The sequence below is a fragment of the Mustela lutreola genome, chromosome 4, assembly GCF_030435805.1.
Source record: "Mustela lutreola isolate mMusLut2 chromosome 4, mMusLut2.pri, whole genome shotgun sequence".
Taxonomy (NCBI): domain Eukaryota; kingdom Metazoa; phylum Chordata; class Mammalia; order Carnivora; family Mustelidae; genus Mustela; species Mustela lutreola.
Genome location: NC_081293.1, coordinates 86,526,139 through 86,547,450, shown reverse-complemented (window position 1 = coordinate 86,547,450; position 21,312 = coordinate 86,526,139). Strand labels below are relative to the sequence as shown.

Genomic DNA, 21,312 nt, shown 5'->3' with positions numbered 1-21,312 from the left:
TGTCACCTATTCTCCCTATTGTTTATCTACTCTCCATTTCATTTGTTCCCATGCTAATCTTTATCATTTTCTGTTGTCTGTTTGCTTTGGGTTTACTTTTTCTTTTTCTACTCATTTAAGGTGGAAGGTTAGGTGAATGACTTGAGATTTTTCTAATTTTTTTAATGTAAATATTTAATGGTCTGAATTTCCCTCTGATCACTGTTTTTGCTACATCCCATAAATTTTCATATGTTATGTTTCCATTTTATTCCATCAAAAAATATATATTTTTAAAATTTTCTCTTGTCACTTCCTCCTTGACCCATTGGTTGTTTGAGACTGTTTTATTTGACACATATTTGGGGATTTTCCAAGTTTCCTCTTGCTGTTGATTTATAATTTCATTCCATTGTGGTTGGAGAACATATGTTGTACAATTTCAATCTTTTTACATTTACTGAGGTTTGTTTTATGGTCTAGCACTGGATCTATCATGGAGAAGAGTCCATGTGTCCTTGACAGGAAAGTCTTTTCAAAAACTTTTTCCTGAAAAATACTCTGTTAGGTGGATAAAAAGCATGGTACCTGGAGAAAGTATTTTCAAGCTACATACCCCACAAACTACTAGTATCTAGAATATATAAAGAACTCTCAAAACTCAACAGTTAAAAAAAAAATCTAGAAAACAAGTACAAGACTTGAACAAACTGTTCCCTGAAGAGATTATACCAATGGCAAACATGCTCAGAAGATGTTCAACACCATAAGTCATTAAGGAAATATAAACGAAAACCACTATGAGAGATCAGTATATACCTGTCAGAATGGCTAAAAGTAAGAATAGTAAAAACACCTGCCAAAGATCTGGTGAGTCTGGATTTTTCAGACATTGCTGGGGGGGGGGGGGAGGTAAAAGGGCATACAGCTCCCCTAAGAAAGTTTGGTAGTTTCTTAAAACACTAACATATGACAATTGCAGTCCTAGGCAATTATCCCAAAGAAGTGAAAACTTGTGTTCACTCAAAATGTCCATAGCAGCTATATTCATTATAGCCCCAAACTGAAGACACCACAGATGTCTGTCCCTCAACAGGTGAGTTGTTTGATAAAGAGACTGTGGTATATCCATACACTCGGTATTAAAAAGGGGAAACTACTGACACATACAATGATTTGAATGACATGCACTGAACTATGGGGAGTGAAAACAACTAATCCAGGGCATGGGTGGCTCAGTCAGTTAAGTGGCCAGCTCTTGATTTTGGCTCAGGTCAGGATCTCAGGGTCTTGAGATCGAGCCCCACGTTCAAGTTCAGGGAGAAGTCTGCTTGAGATTCTCTTTCCTCTCCCTCTGCCCTCCCCACTCTGTCTCTCCCTCTCTCTCTCCCTCTAACTCCCTCTCTTTCTCAAACACTTCTCTCTCAAAAAAATAAATAAGTCTTAAAAAAAAAAAAAAAGAAAACAGCTAACCCCACAAGGATAAATACTGTATGATCCCAGTCATATAACATTCTTGAAATGACAAGATTACAGAGTTGGAAAATGGATTAATAGTTGATAGGATGTCGCCTGGGTGGCTCAGTGGGTTAAAGCCTCTGCCTTCGGCTCAGGTCATGTGATCTGAGGGTTCTGGAATTGAGTCCCACATTGGGCTCTCTGCTCAGCAGGGAGTCTGCTTCCCTCCACACCCCACTCTGCCTGCTTCTCTGCCTACTTGTGATCTCTGTCTGTCAAATAAATAAATAAAATCTTTTAAAAAAATAGTTGATAGGAATTAAGAAGGTGGTAGCGGCAACAAGGACGAGCATGAGCGTATGAGAGGGACAACAGGAGAGATCTTTGTGGTGGTAGAAAAACTCTGTATCTTGAGTTTATCAACACCAATATTCTGATTGTGACAGTTCTGCAAGATGTTAACATCTGTAAACTGGGTGAAGGTTATACAGGGGATCTCTCTGTATTATTTCTTTCAACTATACATGAATCAATAAAGAGAAGGAGCCTAATTTTTTTTTTAAATAAAAAAATATCATAGCTAAGAGCAGGCCTGAATTTCATTACTGTAATAATAACCCATTCAAGGGTAATTTTCATTTCTGATCCAAACTCACTTACATTTCCAATTAAGATCGCTTCTCCCATTTCAGCCAGAAGAATTCAAGATTATCCAACATTTCAAATACAGGACATGAAATCCAACTACTCATTCACTGGAAGGTCATAAATATTTAGGGGGTGAAAAGTGTTTCTTCTCTTTCTGCAAACGCAACTAATAAAAACAGTAATAAAAACATTCGTGTTGTATGCAGTTGGGCAGAGTCAGCCAAAGGGAGACTTGAATAAAGAAAGATGCAGAAGATTATAATGGATTCATAAAAATTAAATTATCAAGGAGGTGCTGGTTTTTTCCCAGGTTTAACATGCTTGATGGAAGGTTTTGACTTCTGCGTGCTATATCCTTCCGGTAGCAAGAAGTCTGATGTCATTTATGCAACAGTGTTTTAGAGTTGCGGGCGAAATTTCTCCTGGGAATGAAGACACATGGAGTTTGTTTTGTTTTGTTTTGTTTTCATTAGTGACCAGTGGAATGCACAGGATTTGGATTAAGAGGAGCCCCCTGCCCAGCAAAAAGGACACGGTCATCCTTGGCAAGGAGCAGTCCCATCTGTGCAGGGCGCACGCAGCCCTATGACTTCCCTGAGGTCCTCCCGCTGGCATGGCTGCTTATGTCTGGAGAGGCAGCAACATGAAGAAGACCCCCTCTCTCAACACGCAGCCATGAGCACACGGAGTCGTTTTGTCACTGAGGGAGGAAGCACTTAATAAAAGCCTGCCCGCGCGCTCCCCGCTGAGACGGACTTCGCTTTTCCTTTGCCGTTCTCGTCCCTTCCAGATCATGGCGTGGTCCTCTGCTCACGTTCCATACCCCCAACACTGAAACTGGAATTTTAAGTGAATAAAACTGGATTTCTGTTTCTAACTTGGTTAATGACTTATTAACCTGTGTGAGGGGTGTAAAGGGGAGCATCGCTTGATTTTTCTGATCCCCTGGTGTCTCCGTGAATACAATGGCAACTAAACATTGCACAGGACTTGAGGTAGGAAATTAAAATGCAGAGCTGCACTGGTGACCACCAACCTACGCAAAATGAATCAAAGAATCACTTTAACCTTGTGATGGGCCAGTCACCCCAGGGAACGATGAGAGAGCAGAAAAGGCTCTTGATTTCCCTGCATCAGTATATTCGGGGATGGATTTTTCTGTAATGGGGAAAAAGGAATAGTCAAGTTTACCCTGAAAATGTTTTCCATATTGATTTTTCGAATCCTGAAATAGTTTGTGTCCAGTCTTGGCTCCGGGAGCTCAAGGACAACACGGAGCAGATAAAATCGGTTCATTCCTTGCTCCCAGTTGTCCTGCATTTGCCCAGCCTTTCCCCAAGTTATTTTTAAAAATTTATTACTAAAGTACAGTTGACCCACAATTTTATTTTGGTTTCAGGTGGACGACACGGTGATTCGATAATGCTCTACATTACACAATGCTCCCCACACAGCATTATTACAATATTATTAATTTACTGACTATATTCCTCTACTTATGACTAAATGCTGTACTTTAAATCCCTGCAGCTTATTTATTTAATCACTGGATTTTTGTACCTGTGAATTCCCTTCACCTCTTTCACCCCTTCCCCCTCATCTACCTCTTTTCTGAAAAACACCAGTTTGTTTTCTGCGTTTATAAGACTATATTTTTTTATTTGTTTTTTTATTTGCTCATTTGTTTTGCTGTATAGAGTGCACATATACGTGAAATCATATGATAGTTCTCTTTCTCTGACTTATTTCACTTAGCATAATACCTTCTAGGCCCATCCATGTCATTGCAAGCAGCAAGAGTCCATTCTTTTTTATGGCTAAGTAATATTCCATGATATGTATTTAGATCTAGATATATTAAGTAGAATATATATCTTCATTATCCATTCATATTTCAAAAGACACTTGGGTAGCTTCCGTATCTATTATAATAACTATTATAAATAACACTGTAAGCATAAGGGTGCACAAATCTCTTCAATGTAGTGCCAAAACAGGTTCTTTGGCAATGGTAAGAAAACCTTCTCCCTGCTGGCTGTTCTTTACCCATGATAACTCTACACAGAATGCTAGTATTCTCTCATTTTGGACTGCTCTTTAAAACTGCTTTTTAAAAACTTCATTTCTTATCCAATTTTCTTTAAAACCCACTAAGAACTTTCTCTCCTTCCTCTTCCCCAAACTTCAAAGTATATCTCTCTCCAAAGCCTTCCCTGACACTAGGAAGTAAAATTTCTGCTCTATAACCTCTAAAACAAAGTCCTTTCTTCAGTGTAACATAAGAAGGCATCACAAATGGAAAAGGAATGTGATACATTAAATTAGCCTTGTTTTTATCAGATAATAGATTTTTCTTTTCTTAATTCTCCTGCATGTGATTATTTTTCCATCATTGGTCATTTTTCATCTATCTTGAAGGCGAGCATCAATCTACTTAAATGTTTACAGAGAGAAGCAAACATAGCAAGCCAGACAGGACAAAGTATCATAAACCCGGTGAGCAGTGATGATGACAGAATGTTCCCAAAGGGACCAAAAAAAAAAAAAAAAAAGAAGGAAAGAGTATAGCTTCCATGTCCATGTAATGTACTAATTTCATTAATCAGTTGGTACCGCTGTGTACCAGGAAGCAGCAACCATACACGAAGCCTGGACCAGGTCTCTCGGCTCTCAGTAAAGTAGGATTAAAGTCAGTCATGCTCTTGAAACCAGACTAAAGGAGCCCCGCCTGATCACTCGAAGGCTAAGAAATGAGTTTTTACCTAGAGCCTCAAATGCACACATTCCCCGTAGCCCAAAGCGGCCTGCCCACAGCCGAGTCCATTCATCACAGGAGAAGAGAACACACCGACCATGGCCGGCAACATCCATTTGGAGCATTGGCCGATAACAGGAAAGACCTAAAGTGCTCGAGGTTCTTGGGCTCTTGGGGATTAAACTTCCATTAGACAGAGGTCTTGATCTACACAATAAACCCCCTGCACTATTGTATATGTGATGCAATGCAATAAAAGAATTTGCAGATTTAATGTGGATTTAAGAGCTATTTCCTGCCTTCCTTTGTTTGGAAGAAATCAGCCCCATCTCTAACACTTCCCTAAAAGCCAGAGAAGGACGCCCCCTGCCCTCACTTGCTGCAGTGAAAAGGGTTCTGCTCCATGCTGTTATTGACTTACACCCCCCGAAACCATCCATCAACCTGACTCGGTCACAAAGCCTCACTCCTGCATGACCTTGAAGTGTAGAGTCAGCAGCCCTAGACAGCCGGGGAGCAGGTGGGCATGTTGGACTCCTTCCTGCAGGCACATGGTCAACTTCACTACTCTGCACTTTTCAAATTCCTTAACCGCTCAGCAAAATGTAACAGGACCCTGAGCAAAATCATGCAACACAGCATAATGAATAATAAGCTCGAACCAGGGCTATTTGAGAAATTCACCGCCCTGGAGTTCCTCAAAAGCATCATCCTTCTGGAATACATTTGCATAATAGCTCATCGCCACACCTGAAGTGTCAAACCTTATCCCTGGGTATGTGCGTGAGAGCTTTCTCAACCGTCAGCAAAACAGCACGATGGGGCCGAGTTTGTCATTTAGTTTCTCAGACACAACAGCTTTCAGACACAGACCAGAAATTCTGGTTGAGAAAAGTCGGAGGCAGAGAAGGGACGTGGAAAACGAGCATCAGACACGGGGCATGTGAGCTGTGGAACTGAAAATGACTTAAGCAAAATACAGAATTGGCTGGCTTACACAGCCCAAAGCTCTAGTAAGGCCCAGCGGGACCCCAGAGTAGAGGGTGCGTCATCAGAAATCAGTCTCCGCATCCCGTGCCCTGCATTCCTCTGTGTTTGCAGAATTCTCAGGCCAGTCTCGCTTTGCGGGGGTGAGAAGGCTGCCAAGGGCTTTAGGCCTGCACCCCCCCCCCCACCACCACCAAGGCTGGGGGAAAGAGAGGGCCAGCCTGACTGGCACAGCTCCCTGCCCCCAGGGCCCCAGAACTCACTGGGGCAGGCAGAAACAACAGATCTCTGGGACTCTGGAGTGAACTCTGTCTTTCCATTGCCCGGGGCCTTTGGCCACCCTGTCACTTGCTTGTCTGTTTCTTACCTGAGGCCTAAAGTCCGGAGACTTTATGCGGAGATTGTATGCAGAGCTAAGTTCAGAGGGAAGAGAAACCCAAGGTCGGCCCAGCACGGCTGCGCATGCTCAGTCAGCCCCAAGTCCCAGCCGTTTGGCAGAGCTTCATGGACACTGGACTCTTGAGCAATTTGGCTTCTCAGTCGGCCTTGACACTTTCCTTTTACCATCGACGACTAAGAACGTTCCCGCTCGTATCTCTTTACTTCTTTCCTTCTGGGAAGTTTAGGACATGGTCCATATTCCTACCCTGGCTTCCCTGGGAGTCCCGTACCCACTGTTTCCCCAGACGTGGCCCTGCGCTGGCTGAGCAGTGTTAGCGCCAAACACGTCTCTGTCATCAGTCTCACAGGGATTCCTAAGCATTTTTAAATCTCTTAAAATTCACGAACTTATATGTGCATCCAGAGAAGCCTGCATTGTCCTTTCTGTGGAGGGAGATTCCCGAAGACCTACCCTGAGCTCCTGGGGGAACTGAGGGCCTGTTTTCATGCCTTTCACAGTTGTCTGGAGTTACAGAACAGCCTGGAGAATGAAGGGCAAGTGGTGGCCTCCAAGAGGAATTTTTCAGATCAGCCATTTAAAAAGAAAATTCTCATCTTGAATGAGTTCGACCCCCTTTTGGGCCTGAGATTTGATTCAGGACTGCAGGTGGTAACTCGGTGCCCAGGAAGGGCCCGGATGCCGCATTTCTGCTCTAAACTTAGGGCTCCACTCCTGGAAAGGAGGCTCATGGTGGTCAGTGATCACAGATTTCCCTGTGTGGGAGATCCCATGCTCACGCTTCCTGGCTCAGGCTCTGGAGCTGCTGAGAGCCCGCTGGGCCAATGACGAGAGCCCGGGACGGAGGCAGTCCTGCTGAGAGCCACCCGCCATGCCCCCCGGACCGAAGCCACTTCTGGAGTCAGGCCGGCTCAGGGAAGGGACCTCGGGGCCTGGGCGGCACTGCCTGTCCTTCGGCCCGGCTCCTCCTCTGAGCAGGGTGTTCGTGACGGCCCCTTTCCAGTCCCATGTGAACCCTCTAACGGATGTTCACTGAATCGCCTATAGTGTGGGAGGCATTTGAGAGGTTTGGGGACATAACGGAGAGCATTCAAACTTAGACTCACACCAGACCTGGTTTAAAGTCATGGCTCAGTCACCAATTTGTTCTGTGACCTTGGGCAAGTCATTTAACTTCCCAAGTTTCCCTTTTCTGATCTGTGAAATGAGAAAAATGAAATTTGACTTGCAGAATGGGTATATAGGCAAGAATGCATATATTTGGGAAGGTGTGCAGCTGTTTAGTAAATACAGAATGAGGACTAGTGCTGCGCTACTCCACTACCTGTGTAAGCACCAGTAGGAATGCCTCGGAGCCCAGCACATGCCTAGGCATGGCTCTGAGTCTAATTGCCCTAAGACATCTGAAAAAGGAGCCTCAAGGCTTTTATCACAGTATGTCCAGGCACTTTGTAAACATATCCAAATAAATTGTGGGGTAGCTTAATTGCAAGCTGAGATATGTAAATCCTACCCTGCATAATTGCAAATTTTAATTACAGTGCTCCATTTTACTATTAACCCATAAGCCGAATAAGCTTGCTGCTTTGCATTTAAGAAAAAAATTGCCTTTTGAGAAACTCCATGCTTTGCACAAAGATCTTACAAACCATGCTTAAAATAGCTCAGTGGGTAGAGAGCATCCAGAAAAATCTTCCCCATGGTGAAAAGGTAAAAAATAAAACGTGTGTTGAGAACTTCTTTCTTTGACTGCCTTGCCCAAGTCAGGCACACACGGCTTTGAGCATCCTCAGTAAGAAACCATGAGTGAGACGGAGATGCTGGTGGGTCTGCAGAGAGTGCAAGGGAGGGGCTGGAGAGATGATGAACGGTGTCATTGAAAAGGACCTCTATGGAGGGGACTGGGTGGCTCCGTGGGTTAAGCGTCCACCTTTAGTTCAGGTCGTGATCCCAGGGTCCTGGGATCAAGCCCCACATTGGACTCCCTGCTCAGTGGGGAGCCAGCTTCTCCCTCTCTTCCCCACCTGTGCTCCCTGTCACTCTCTCTGTCTCTCAAACAATTAAAATCTTAATTAAAAAAAAAAAGAAGAAAGAAATGTACCTCTATGGGCTGGAATATGAAAGCCAATGATGGATCAAGAGTTGGTAAAGGAAATGTAAATTTCTTTTTCTTTTTCTTTTTCTTTTTTTGAGATTTCATTTATTTATTTGAAAGAGAGAACAAGCAAGCACACGCATGCAGAGGCAGAGGAAGAAGAAGAAAGAGACTCACCGCTAAGCAGGGAGCCCAATGTGGGGCTCAATCCGAGAATCATCACCTGAGACAAAGGCACACACCTAAACGACTGAGCCACCCAGATGCCCTGGAAGTGTAAATTCCTGATTTTCACCAAACCGCACACATAAGATTGGCATGATGAAGGCCTGGCTTGGCACCACTTTAGTAAAATAATTGAGAGGTTTTAGATTTTAGAAGGTGAAAATGAAAGCAGAAAATATCTGGCTCACAGGAAGTCACATCTGTTGCGACCTGAGTAGATGGCATCTGGAATAGGCTAGAGGGGAGGGTTAGAGGCCGTCCAGCAGACCTCTGGCTGAGGGCAGTGAGGCTTGCCCAGGTCTACACCAATTAAAACGCAGGTGGGGGGACATCTGGGTGGCTCTTCCTTGGGCTCAGGTCATGATCCCAGCGTCCTGGGTTCGAGTCCTGAATCGGGCTCCCTGCTCCTCAGGAAGCCTGCTTCTCCCTCTCCCACTCTCCCTGCTGTGTTCTTGCTCTTGCTATCTCTCTGTCAAATAAATAAAATCTTAACACACACACAGACACACACACAGATAGGAAGGGCTGTTGAGCCTGAGAGAGAGGGCAGTGAGGGGAGAGCACAGTCTTCCAAGCAGTGAAGGGCAGGATACACAGGAGGCAAGAGGATGCTAGTTGCTCTGGCAACAGCAGGTGCATCCAGGTGAGGACACAAGGAACAGACCCTGCACAGAGGACAGCCCGGCAGCCATGGCAGACGAAGCTCACCCAGGGCTGCCTAAGAAGGCACAAGGGCTGCTCCGCCCAGAGTAGAAGAGGCTAGAGGACTCCCTTCCATGAGCAGTATGAGGGGGATTCTCTAACTCCAAGGGCCCATGCTAGCCCTGCTTCTGTATTCCAAACCCACGAGGGCACTGGGAAGTAACACAGCAAGATTCACAGGAGCCCACAGAGACTAGTTGAAATATTTGGATCACATAGTCTGTCTTTTGATAAACCACAAAATAATGATGCTTTAGAGATGTTTTTCAACTCAGGCAACTCTGCTGCTCAAAGCACAGCTCAAAGGCTCTGTGACGGGGTAAGACATCAAAAGAAACACAGCACTTAAAGGCGAAGACAAATATTTAAGGGGCATGTGACAGCGTGCTGTCTGTGGACTTGAGGTCACACGGTCTACACGTGTGTCTTTTCACCAGTTGGTAGGATGGTGCTCTGCCATTTCAGAAAGGATTTCTGATCGGCTGCAAGGACGTATAAAATACGTCTCGACGTAACTGAATTAAAAGTCTAATGAGAGAAGATAGAAATATAGGAAAGGGGAACAAAATTGGAGAGGATTAAGGATAAAATCGCTGTACATAGAAATGACCTGCGCATTTACCACAGTGAACCATGTCTCATTTGGAATTAATGACTTCTGGAGGGGTGGAGAGCCTGCCACCCCATTTCACAGATGAGTTAACCGAGGCTCATGGACTAATTTCCCAAACACTTAACCAGGCATATGGGCCGGGTTCTGACGAACAACAAAGCTCAAAGTTTCTGACAAATGACCACTGCCGTGGGGAGAGCTGAGGATTAAGTAATGCTGATTATCTTCTCGCTAACTAGACTGGGACCAAGGACATGGAACAGAGAGGATGCTTCTGCAGACCATTGGCAGAGTGACTCCTGTTAGTTAAAGCCTAGCACAGCCCTCACATAGATACTTGGTGCTCATTTGTGGAGGATGATGCCCAGAATGATTTAACATTTTATTTCTAAAGATTTTATTCATCTGAGAGAGACGGAGAGAGCACAAGCCGGGGTGGGTGCGGGGAGGCAGAACGAGAAGGAGAGGGACCAGCAGATTCTCTGCTGAGTACAGAGCCAGACACAGGGCTCAATCCTGGGATCCTGGGATCATAACCTGATCTGAAGGCAGATGCTTAACCAACTGAGCCACCCAGATGCCCCTGACTTAGCTTTTATTTTTTTTAAGATTTTATTTATTTATTTGAGAGACAGAGATCACAAGTAGGCAGAGCTGCAGGCAGACAGAGAGAGGAGGAAGCAGGCTCCCCGCTGAGCAGAGAGCCCCATTTGGGCCTCGATCCCAGGACCCCGAGATCATGACCTGAGCCGAAGGCAGAGGCATAACCCACTGAGCCACCGAGGTGCCCCTGATTTAACATTTTAAAAGCAATCTGGAGAATGTGATAGAAATGTAACTGCCACGAAAGCCATATTTGCCTTTCACGTGGTTGTTCTATGCGTCTCCTCACAGTGATGGGGTTTAATATCTTATACAAGACTTCTGATCTATCCCAACAGACTCATTATTAATGGAACTTTTCATTCATTAGGACTAAAAATAGTCAACTTCTTTAGGACCAAGATATTGGCCAGGATAACCAAAACACGAATCAATATTTCTAGCCTAAACATTTGTCTCATGGTAATGACAAAGTTTGGTTATTTAGTGATTGTTCATATGCAAGGAGAAGGGTGATAGATCATAATATCAGAATGTTTCTATCATATGGGGATTTATACACACAAGGCACATTACAATTTATAAATTACAGTGCATTTGTTGCCGTTGTCTGTAATTTAAGTGGAGACCCCGGGCAGAGCTCATCGAGACAGATTTTTAAGACCTTATTAGTTGAGAGAACATCATTTTAACAGGGAACTTCCTAACACTGGCAAATGAGACCGAGGTGAAGATCTCCTTTACCTTTTACACACTATCGCGGGACTCAGTTCGTTTAAGAACTAGACAACACCTACTATGCGCATAGCCTTTCAGCGACACAAGATGAAAAAGAAACAGGTCTAGACTTGGCGATAAGTATTATCTCTGCCAATCCTGGGTAGAATTTGCTGATGGCCACAGGCCACAGGTATTATAGCAGCCATCTTCCAAAGATAATACCTCTCACCTCAAAGGCCTCCTGAACCTAACCCCCTTTGAGTCCATCAAGACGTGGAATCTGGGTGGGTGTGGGTGGATGGGAATTGGAGAGGTCCCGGGGCAGGAAGGACACTTAGGTGGAGGACACAGCCCAAGGCAAGGCTTGGGATGAAAAAGCCACAATGTGTGAGGTGTGACAGAATGTTTTGGGTAATAAGTTGGAAATTGAGATTAAAACTGAGGAGGGTCTAGACCTGTGCTGTACATCGTGGTAGTCTCTAGACACATGTGGCTATTGAAATTGAATTCATTACAATTAAATAGAAGAAGTAAAAATTCAGGGGATAACTGGGGGCTTCAGTCCACGATGTGTCTGATTCCTAATTTCAGATCAGGTCGCGATCTCTGGATTGTGAGATCGAGCCCTGCATCAGGCTCCTAGCTGGTCAAAGAACCTGCTTGAGATTCCCTCTCTCCCTGTCCCTCTGCTCCTCCCCTCCCCGGGCTCTCTCTCTCTAACAGAAAAAAAAAAAAAAAAATTCAGTTCCTCAGTCACATTGGCCCCATTTCAAATGGGTCATTAGCCATACCTGGACGGTAGGGCCGCCATATTGGACGGTGCAGGTGCACAGCATTCCCAGCACTGCAGAGCTCCTTACTTGACAGGGCTGGACCAGGTGGTATTCTTCTCTTCAGGCAGCTACGAGCCACCACAGGCCTCTGGGGCAGCATGGAACTTGATGCTCCATGTGCAGATCTGACCAGAGTGCAGGGGAGTCAGGAGGGCAGAGGATACATGTGTGTCCCAGGGAGAAGCAGTGTTGGGGAACAGGAAGCCTGTGGATTTCAAGATAGCCCAGGTGGGGGGAACCAGACTGGCTTGGAAATCACCAGGTGGCTGGTGATTTACTTATCAGTTCCTTAAGGTACTGAAATGGTTTCATGGGGCACCTGTGGCTCAGTCGATGAGGTGTCTGCCTTCGGCTCAGGGCATGATCCCAGAGTCCTGGGATCAAGTCCCACATTGGGCTCCCTGCTCAGCGAGGAGACTGCTTCTCCCTCTCCCTCTGCCCTTCCCCTGCTTGTGCTCTCTCTCAAATAAATACATAAAAATCTTTAAAAATTTTTAAAAAAAATATAAAATGGTTTCATTAGTGCTGGGCTCACTGGAGACTTGCAGGAACAAAGTCAGCTTTCAAAGGGCTGAGAGAAAGTCTGGAGGACTGGGAAGGATGGCAAGTGAGGCAGCAGGGGTGGAGAGGGAGAAGAGGCCCAGGAGAAGGGACTGTGAGTGCAAGGGCCACAGCCCAGGCAGGGGGTGGCATGCCGGGGCACCCTCCGGCAGCATGTGCCCCCTAACTCCAGAGGAAGAGGATTTGTGATCAGCCTTTGAAAGCCAGGGGACGAGTAGTAACCAAGTCCACAGAATCCAAGACCTGGTAACCAAGTGTTCTGTTGTAGGCAGTGGGACAGTCATGGAGATGCAGGACAGCCACAGAGATGCTCTCCAGCCAGAAACCAGGCGGGCAGTCATTACCATTTGAAATAAAAGCCAACAGGGGCGCCTGGGTAGCTCAGTGGGTTAAGCCGCTGCCTTCGGCTCAAGGTCATGATCTCAGAGTCCTGGGATCGAGTCCTGCATCGGGCTCTCTGCTCAGCAGAGAGCCTGCTTCCCTCTCTCTCTCTCTGCCTGCCTCTCTATCTACTTGTGATTTCTCTCTGTCAAATAAATAAATAAAATCTTTTAAAAAAAATAAAATAAAAAAAGAAAAACCAACAGTTTAAGATAGTCAGAATGAGCTTTCCAGAGCCTTTACAGGGATCCAGATGAGATTTCCTGCCATTTCCTTTCTTGATACCCTCCTCTTACTGTCCAGAACTCCATCACTGATCTTTTAAGCAGCTGGGCACGGGGCTCCGTGTTCTGATGTCCCACAAGGCGACCAGCCTGGGTTTTGCATCAGGAACTTTTTTCCCCAGCAGCACTGAACATTTTCCCCGAGTTGGCCCCTTCAGAGAGACCTCGTAAAGGCTGGACAGCCTTCCACATGCCTGCAGACCCCGCCCCATCCACAGCCAGGCCAAGTGAAGGCAGACCCCTCCCACACCTAACAGCGCTCAACCGAGTTCACAGCAGCTCACGACAGAATCAATTATTTGTGACACAGAGTAAGGAAATGGGGACCCTGCTCTAGAGGCCCATACACGCAAGGAGGCCCCAGAAGCCAACGGTTCAAGAACCAGACTGAAACCTGCAAGTGAAGAAACTGAGCAAACACGGACGTCCAGAAGCACCTTGCTCCCCACGCGAGTTAGGAGACCACCTGGCAAACTCCCCCCAGAGCCTGTCCCCGCCCCCTTCCTGTCAGGGACCCTTAAAGCTCTGTCCAGCTCAATGGGGATGCATCTTGCTTATGTCAGATTCCAGGCCAGAAAGACTGACTCCTAATTTATCTGAGACTAGGAGACAAAAAGGAAATCTCTTGTAATAACGATCTTGTTTCAAGATTGTTGAAACAATCTTGCACTTTTCTGCATGGTTAAGGGCAAAGGCATTGCGGGGGTCCTCTATAGTGACAGGTGTAAATGCGGTTTTCAGAGCTCCAAAAAGATACCCCAACTTGTCTTCCCCTAAGGAAACTGAAAGTAACAAGCCCGTGCCTGTCATTTTTCTTTTACTCTCTGGCTCTGTAAATATGCTTGGTTTCTCCTTAAACACACACAAAATAGGACTTGTGTTTCTGTGCAAAATTTCACACAGGTACTCGTTGTACTGCAAAAATCCCACCTTTCTTGAATATGAGGATCGTGCCAGAGGGTCTCCCCACAGAGTCCTGCCACCCCCCCCAGCCCTGGCCCCATAGGGACTTCGAGGCACAGCAGAGAAGAATCATAACAGTACAGGCTCACATGGGGCTCTATGTATATGAACCCATTTTCTCTTCACGGCAAGTCTGTGAAGTAGGTTCCCTCATTTTGCCCCCATTTTACAGAAGAGGAGAGAGAGAGACCTGAGGTCACCAGCGTTAGGTGGTAGAGGTGAGATATGAGCCCAGGTGGGCAGATGCCCCAGGCTGAGTTTTAATTACTCCCCCCTACTGCCCGTCCCACAAGGGTGTGATTTTATGGTCGCAGGAACCCTCTAAGGGGAAAAACAGAAACCACAGACCTCCTACATTAGTGGTGTCTTGTATAGGACATCAAGAGCGCACCGTCAAGTGCCCGAGTCATGCAAAATGTCGTGTCAAAAATACCGTGGAGGGTCGACCAGGGTTTATGGGGCTCAGCGCAGGTATGGCTATAAGTTAGGGGAGGGTTCTGGAATAGTCCTTCTCCTCTGCCCCAGCTGAAGATGGACCGGCTCACTGGTGTTCTCCACGACCACCTGTCCGCAGCACCTTCCCCTCACTCCCCCCAAGCCCTCAGGAGTTCTGGAAAATTAGTTGGTGGAACATGACTCTGCCTTCACGCCTTCCCTTCAGAAGTAGGCGCCCCCACTGCATCACTGTTTGCTGGAGGAGGTTTGTGACTGGCCCGGCCACATAGTCAAGAAAAGGCATAAATAACTTCTGCAAGTTGAATGCTCTGGAACACCTGCGCTCTGGAACACCTGGTGTTCTCCGTCGTGTTGAGCTGTGAAGTGCGCACACTTACACGCGACACGCTCAGGATGCTCACGGAAGGTACAGCCGACAGGGGACACGTGCCGTCCAGGGGCAATCCCCGCTGGGGGCTCCCTCAACAACCTTTCTGAGGGCAAATGCCAATACTTGGCAGAGGGAACTCATTTTTCCTGCGCGACCAACAAAACCCAGGCTGGTACCCGACTGTAGAGCTGCGATCAGACCTGTTCGGTTCAGAGCCCTGGCGCCCTCCCACCCCAATCCCACCCCCAGTGCTGAGCGATGAACAGAGGAAGCCTCCCGGGGGACACACTCAGCCCCCAGCCGCCGGCGAGGCATGAAGGCTGAGCCCTGACACGGAGGAAGGTCAAGGAACATCAGAAAGCACGAATTTTAGCAAAGCACGTTAGCATCAACTTTAGGATCTTACTTGTAGTTTTTCTCCCAGAATTTCACTGGCCTGACATAGGAGGTGATGAAAATGACACTCCCGAGGAATGGGCTCAGTGGGGTAGAGAAGATGGAGGTGATTATCGTCTGAAAGAAAAGCATGGCAGAATCTGATAATTCGGAGTTAAGGCAAAAAAAAAAAAAAAAAAAAAACCAAAAACACCACTTTTTTCAGTGTCATTATGTATCGAAATATTATTTCAGATTTTGACTTGTTTATAGGAAAGCTGTTTTCTTGCCAAGGAAAGAAAAGATGGCATGTATGTGATCTCTCTGTGTACTGAGTCAGGGATATAAAACTTTCAGTAGGATCCCGCTAGGTCTCATTTCGCCAGCGTCAAAACCAAATGATTCTCATAAAAATCCCAGCGGTCTCAGGGTGATTTATGGCAAAGATGTAATATCTGAGGTTTGAAAAGAACAGTTTCTTTTTACTAGGGTATCATTAGTGGGGCAAAACGCACTGTGCTATACTTGCTGAAGTATTAAGTAGCTTTATAAATAATTAAAATTAAATTACACATTTTAGAAGAAATAAATACCATTGTGTGAGAAGGTAGCATCTCTGTTTCTCAAAGACTCTCTTCCCACTATTCAAAAAGTATGTTATGATATGTTGAACACTGATGGCTCGAGTCATGTCTGCTTTAAAAGCTAGAAGTGTAGACACATGAACTCACAGCATGTTACACGCTGCATGGGTTTCTCACTTACTGGTGGGACTCACTCTGACACACCCTGGTTGATCAGAAACATAACCGTCCAACATTAAAATCAGTACCGCTGCCATACTTGGACGAAGACCAGTGAACTGATCTCTAGAAGTCTGAGGAAGGTGCCCCGAGGGCTTGTCCCTCCCCAGTCTCTCTCCATCACTGGAGAACTGCTCCTAGTTGCCAGTCCCACATGTCCCTGCGGTGCAGGGGTGACAGTGAGACCCATGGTTGAGGTGGCAGAGGCCAACAAGGTGCCAGACTGTCCAGGGCTTACATAGGCACCTTGTTCCTTGTCCCTTGTCCCTTCAGGTGGGGGCTCGGAGCGTCCCCCTACCGGTCTGATCTGATCTCCTACCAGGCTGATCTTCCCACCTCGAAGAGGGCTTTCTCTCAGCTGCACAAATGGAAGTCTTATTTCTTTAGCCTGTGTTCCGAAGGTTCTGGCACAAAGTAAGAAAGGAATGCCTGGCACAGACAGACTCTATGTGTCACTGACCATCAGGACATAGAAGTGACCCAGGCATCCAGATGCTTTCATTCCCTCTCAGCCACGTGCTGGTGGAGGGGTGGCCGTGGGGACCTCACCACCCGTTTACAGAATCCAGAAATGGAGCCTTGTGTGGTTGCAGACACATCCCCACGTTATTTTCAAAGACTTTAGCTCAGAGTTTTGCTTCAGGAATAACTGTATCTTTATTTTATTTTTTTCAACTTGCTATTTCCTTCCAAGCAACGCCAGGAGGGAATTGACATGTCCATCATTAATAATCCATTCTGGTGCTGATTTGTTTGGGTATCAAAAAGACCTCTATGGGGCTACAGTCTACATCCAATCCCTTTTATTTTGACCTGGGTTCACACACAGAGCTACAGAACAACGAGCTGCTGTGAGATCTGTCACCGCCATCCGTTTTCTCTTCATCGGAAAGCTGAAAATACCAAAATACCGGGTCACAAAACGCACCAAATAAACCATGACCCTTGTCTCGGGAAGAAAAGGGACCTGCACAGGGGATGTCATGGAGTAAAGGTACTGAAAAAAATGTGAGAAGGCAGAGCCACGGGAGGGATTTCTCTGATGGGAGGAGGGCTCAGGGTTGGGGGGTGGTGGTGTTGCAGAAAAACCAGGACAAAGCCCCATGGAGCTGGGGCTGGGCAGCCTCCCAGAGAGGCTGGCCCTGCTCTTCTCGTTGATTCTACGTATTTCCCCCAAGAGTATGTCGTCCATTTGTCAAACGCCAGACGCAATTAGCCAGAAGCTACATCAGGAAAGCCGTGTGAAGCTGCAAATGAAGTTCAATGTGGTGGGAAAGGAAACACAGTTTAACAGGTCCGAGGTAGGGCAGACATGGATAGGTGCCCCCGGAGGTTGTTTTATTTAGGGGGAGACTGATAAAGAAATGCAGCACGCTCGGGCCAGATATGAAAGCCTGTGGCTGTAGCTGCTTGGGCAACGCCAGGAAATGGGGACTCCAATGACAGCCCACGCAGGAGCCCTCTTGGTTTCTTTCCCACGGGGACACGGTGACTCTGTCAAAAGCTTGTTGTAGTGTACAGTTAAAATGAAAACATCTACGTCAGTCCTTGAAGTTAGAAACAAATCATCCGAAGCTCGAAATGATGTTCCAAAGAGAAATTCCGCAGGCTTCCCAGTACACACGTCTAACAGAAATGATCTGGCTGTGCCTGCGTAACTACTAGAAGACAGTGGTCCTACATGGTCTGTACACATAGTTAAAGAGGGAGCATTCGCGTCCCTCCCTGGAGGTTACCAGCTCAGACACTAAGAGAGGATGTGCTAGTACTGGAAAAAGCAATTTACTAAACAGTGCCCCGCTGGCCTGAACGCTAATTCACTTCCAAAATGGAGCAAATTAGTCCCTTCCTGATGCCAGGATTGAACCCACAGCTTCTTAATAGAGTGATAAAATAATTAACATTTCAGAATTAGTCAGGATCCAGGCCTGCTGCTTAGGAACCTCAGGGCTTAGGCACCTCAGCACACACACCCGGTTTTCTAAAAGATTTCTCTTATTGTATTCAGAATGGTACAATATTGGCTTCCAGATAACCCGTATCTACCTTTACAACTAGTCAAGGATGGGAAGGTGTCCTGGGATAAGGGGGGAGGGGGTGACAGGTCCTGTCAGCTGTCATAAGACTGCAGTTGTCAGGCTCTAAGGTTACTTGGAAGGCTCTGTATCTTGCGGGGGGCGGGGGGTGGTGTGGATGTCACTATCAGGAGCAGGTTTAGGAACAAAAGCACAGGGACCCATCGAGCGTCCTCAAACAGAGCCACCAAAGGCCCAACGAAATCTACATCTCAGATGTTCACTTTCTTGAGAATGAGTCCGCCCACCAAGAAAACACTTAGATTTAACAAGCGCCGTGTGCCATGTGACGTAGACACTAACGCCGTTTTTATTCTTAGAGATGTTAAGCACCAGATACAAAGTGCTTGTGCGCGAACCAACGCACACCAACAGGTCAGGTAATTGAAAGTTATGGCTCCCAGAAGGGTCCTAACTCAGCTGCGGAACCACAAGGAGTAATTAGCATCGCTGAACTCATCTAACGAGGCATAAACAGGCACAAGAAATGCTACAGATCTGCGTGGGACTGAAGTTAGGATGAAACTGGGATTCACATTCTTTGTGCAGCTTCTCGACCCCAAATTTGCTTCACCCCATAGTTCTCATTCAGTAAACAGGCTTTCAACTCTAGGTAGGATGCCTGAGACGCACTTCAGAAATAAATAACTATCACCTCTCTTTGAGCTTGCTGTCTTTGTTTTAAAGGGCTCTTTAGAAAAACCAAAATTACTGGTATTGTAGAAGATGATTGCAGTTTGAGGGAAAAAGTGGCGGAGGAGCTCCCTCACACTTTGCAGTTTTTTTTCTTCCTTAGCTTGTTCTGCCAAATAACCTTGAAACATTTCAGAAATATCAATGCAGGTCTAAGAATAGGAGCACAGAACACCGTGCATTGTAAGGCCAGCTCCTGGTATGCTTGAAAGATGCTTGGAGAAGGGCACTGTTAAAAGCCTAGAATATGTTATCCTTTAACGATTACCCTACATATGTTTCCCTGCCTGTTCACGAAGTCCAGGTCCCGGAGACCGCTCGTGAGTTGTCTTAATGAGCCCTGTATGGACATTGTATGGAAGGAAGTTCTAGAACTGGGGGTCACACACACCAGAGGGTAAGGATCCCAGGCAGGCTTCTGAAGATGAACACTCCAGGATCCACGCCCTGAAACATGATTTTAGAATTATGTGCTGGGCTCAGGGATTTCGTTATTTAACAAGCTCCTTTAGGAACTCCGAAATAAGTAATTCCTGAAGTGCATCGTGGAAAGCACACATTTAGAAAGTATAAATGAGGTGGGAAGGAAAACCTTTGAGGGCAAATTTGAGGCCTCAGTCTAGGCTATTTTTGTCTAATCTCTCTCTCTTCAAGCATATTTTTTCTTTTTATTAATCTCTCTCTCCTTATGCACACACCCTACATACAATTTCGCTATCTGTGTCAAAGGGATCTCTCCAAGGAGGGTCTCAAGATTGTTTTGAAGTAAATAAAAACTAATTATCATTATGGAAACACTTAAAAGCAGACAAAGCAACCAAATGAATGTACGAATGGTAAAACTAGGGTTCTTGGCTAAGAGCAGCTACAAAACGAAACCATCTATTAGTTCTCTCATCTTTAGAAGACTTTGGGTAATTCTATGTGTATCTAATTCTGAGTTTTGAATATTACTCAAGTATGTGATTACCAAGCTGTATCCTAAGATGGTGTTAGATAATCTATAACAGTCTATCAGAGCCATCAGCCCTATCTACCGTGTTTAATAATAGCAGACTGAATTACACTATTTTGCACTGAGTCACCTGAACCATTTAAGCAGTAACTTTCCATTTAAGAGAGGATAAACTTAATGCAGATCTGGGCGTGGGAAATGGAAGAATAAGAGAAAAATAAAGTAATCCTGGCGAGGCATTAGGAAGCAGGAGGGGTTCAAAATTAAGCAATGACTTCGAAAGCTAAGTGGCCCAAGGGGAATCTGAAGTGCCTCCCTGGGTCCCGTTAAAATGTAATCTTAAAGTCTTGCAAATCTTTTCATTGCCAGGGCTCCGTGGAAAGCATGCTTCTGTAAACTGTGACTCCCAGCTCACTGATGAAAACGGAAGCACAAAGGATACGAGGGATGGCAAAGAGCTGAGCAAACACGTGAAATGAAGACCCCCAGGCCATCTGCCACGGAGCCACGTAGGTCAGGACGAACTGCAACTTGTGAAGCAGGTCCCCGAGCTGAAAGCAGAAGAAGGAAAAGATTCATCAGAGAAGAGCACCGACATCCGGGGTGGTGGCCGAGTCAAGGTCACTTACAGTGGGGAGGGGGCGGCCGAGCCGTTGCTCCCCCTCTTGCTCTTACCGTCCCTTGTCCTACAGGCAAGGCAGCCATATTGGGAAATTTTAAAACAGCATCAAGATGATCTGAGGGGTTCCCGTCCCCAGGTTAATGACTCCAGCCAACGGGTGCGTCTCTTGCCTCTCTTGGAGGATCACTCATAGTTTGCTCTTCCTGCCTTCGGATTGGGGCTTTTAGGGGAGAGTCATATAGAAACCCGTCATCGTGGCCACTGTTCAACTTAGTGCCCTTCGGCAGCTCTTGACCAAGAAAAGAGCTCTGTGCCATTGAAATGCCAGGTACAAGGCGTTTCAGGAAGCCAAGCTGGGCTACCGAAGCTGCTGCGTTCGCTCCATGAGGCGGACGAGAATAAGTGGGCCAGGCCAGGGCCCTCTGCTCTGTGCTACGCACAGACCAATGACCCCCTGATGCGGAACCCATGGCTGTCACTTCCATGCGCAGTGAGCATCCTCCCCAGATTCCATGTACACACACTAGCTATGCCTCCTGGAAACTTCCAGCACAACGTGTTTGCTCCTAGACTGGTGAGCATGCAGGGTCATAAAAATACATTCCTCAAGGCCAGGATGTGAAAAGAGAACAAATGAAATTCTTTCTTTCTTTCTTTCTTTCTTTCTTTTTTTTTTTAAGATTTTATTTATCTGTGAGAGAGAGAGAGCACAAGCAGGGGGGAGCAGCAGGCAGAGGGAGAAGCAAGCAGAAGGAG

General features: G+C 46.1%; 1 protein-coding gene across 2 annotated transcripts in view; it reads right to left on the bottom strand.

The window, feature by feature from the left end:
* Positions 1 to 21,312, bottom strand: part of PCNX2 (pecanex 2) — a 289,378-nt gene that overhangs the window by 65,563 nt on the left and 202,503 nt on the right. For both annotated transcript variants that reach the window (XM_059170439.1, XM_059170438.1), the window contains exons 22-23: positions 20,377 to 20,485; positions 15,440 to 15,569 (exon numbers count right to left, since the gene is read on the bottom strand). In XM_059170439.1, coding sequence (XP_059026422.1) covers positions 15,440 to 15,569; positions 20,377 to 20,485 — 239 coding nt within the window. The remainder of the gene's footprint in view (positions 1 to 15,439; positions 15,570 to 20,376; positions 20,486 to 21,312) is intronic.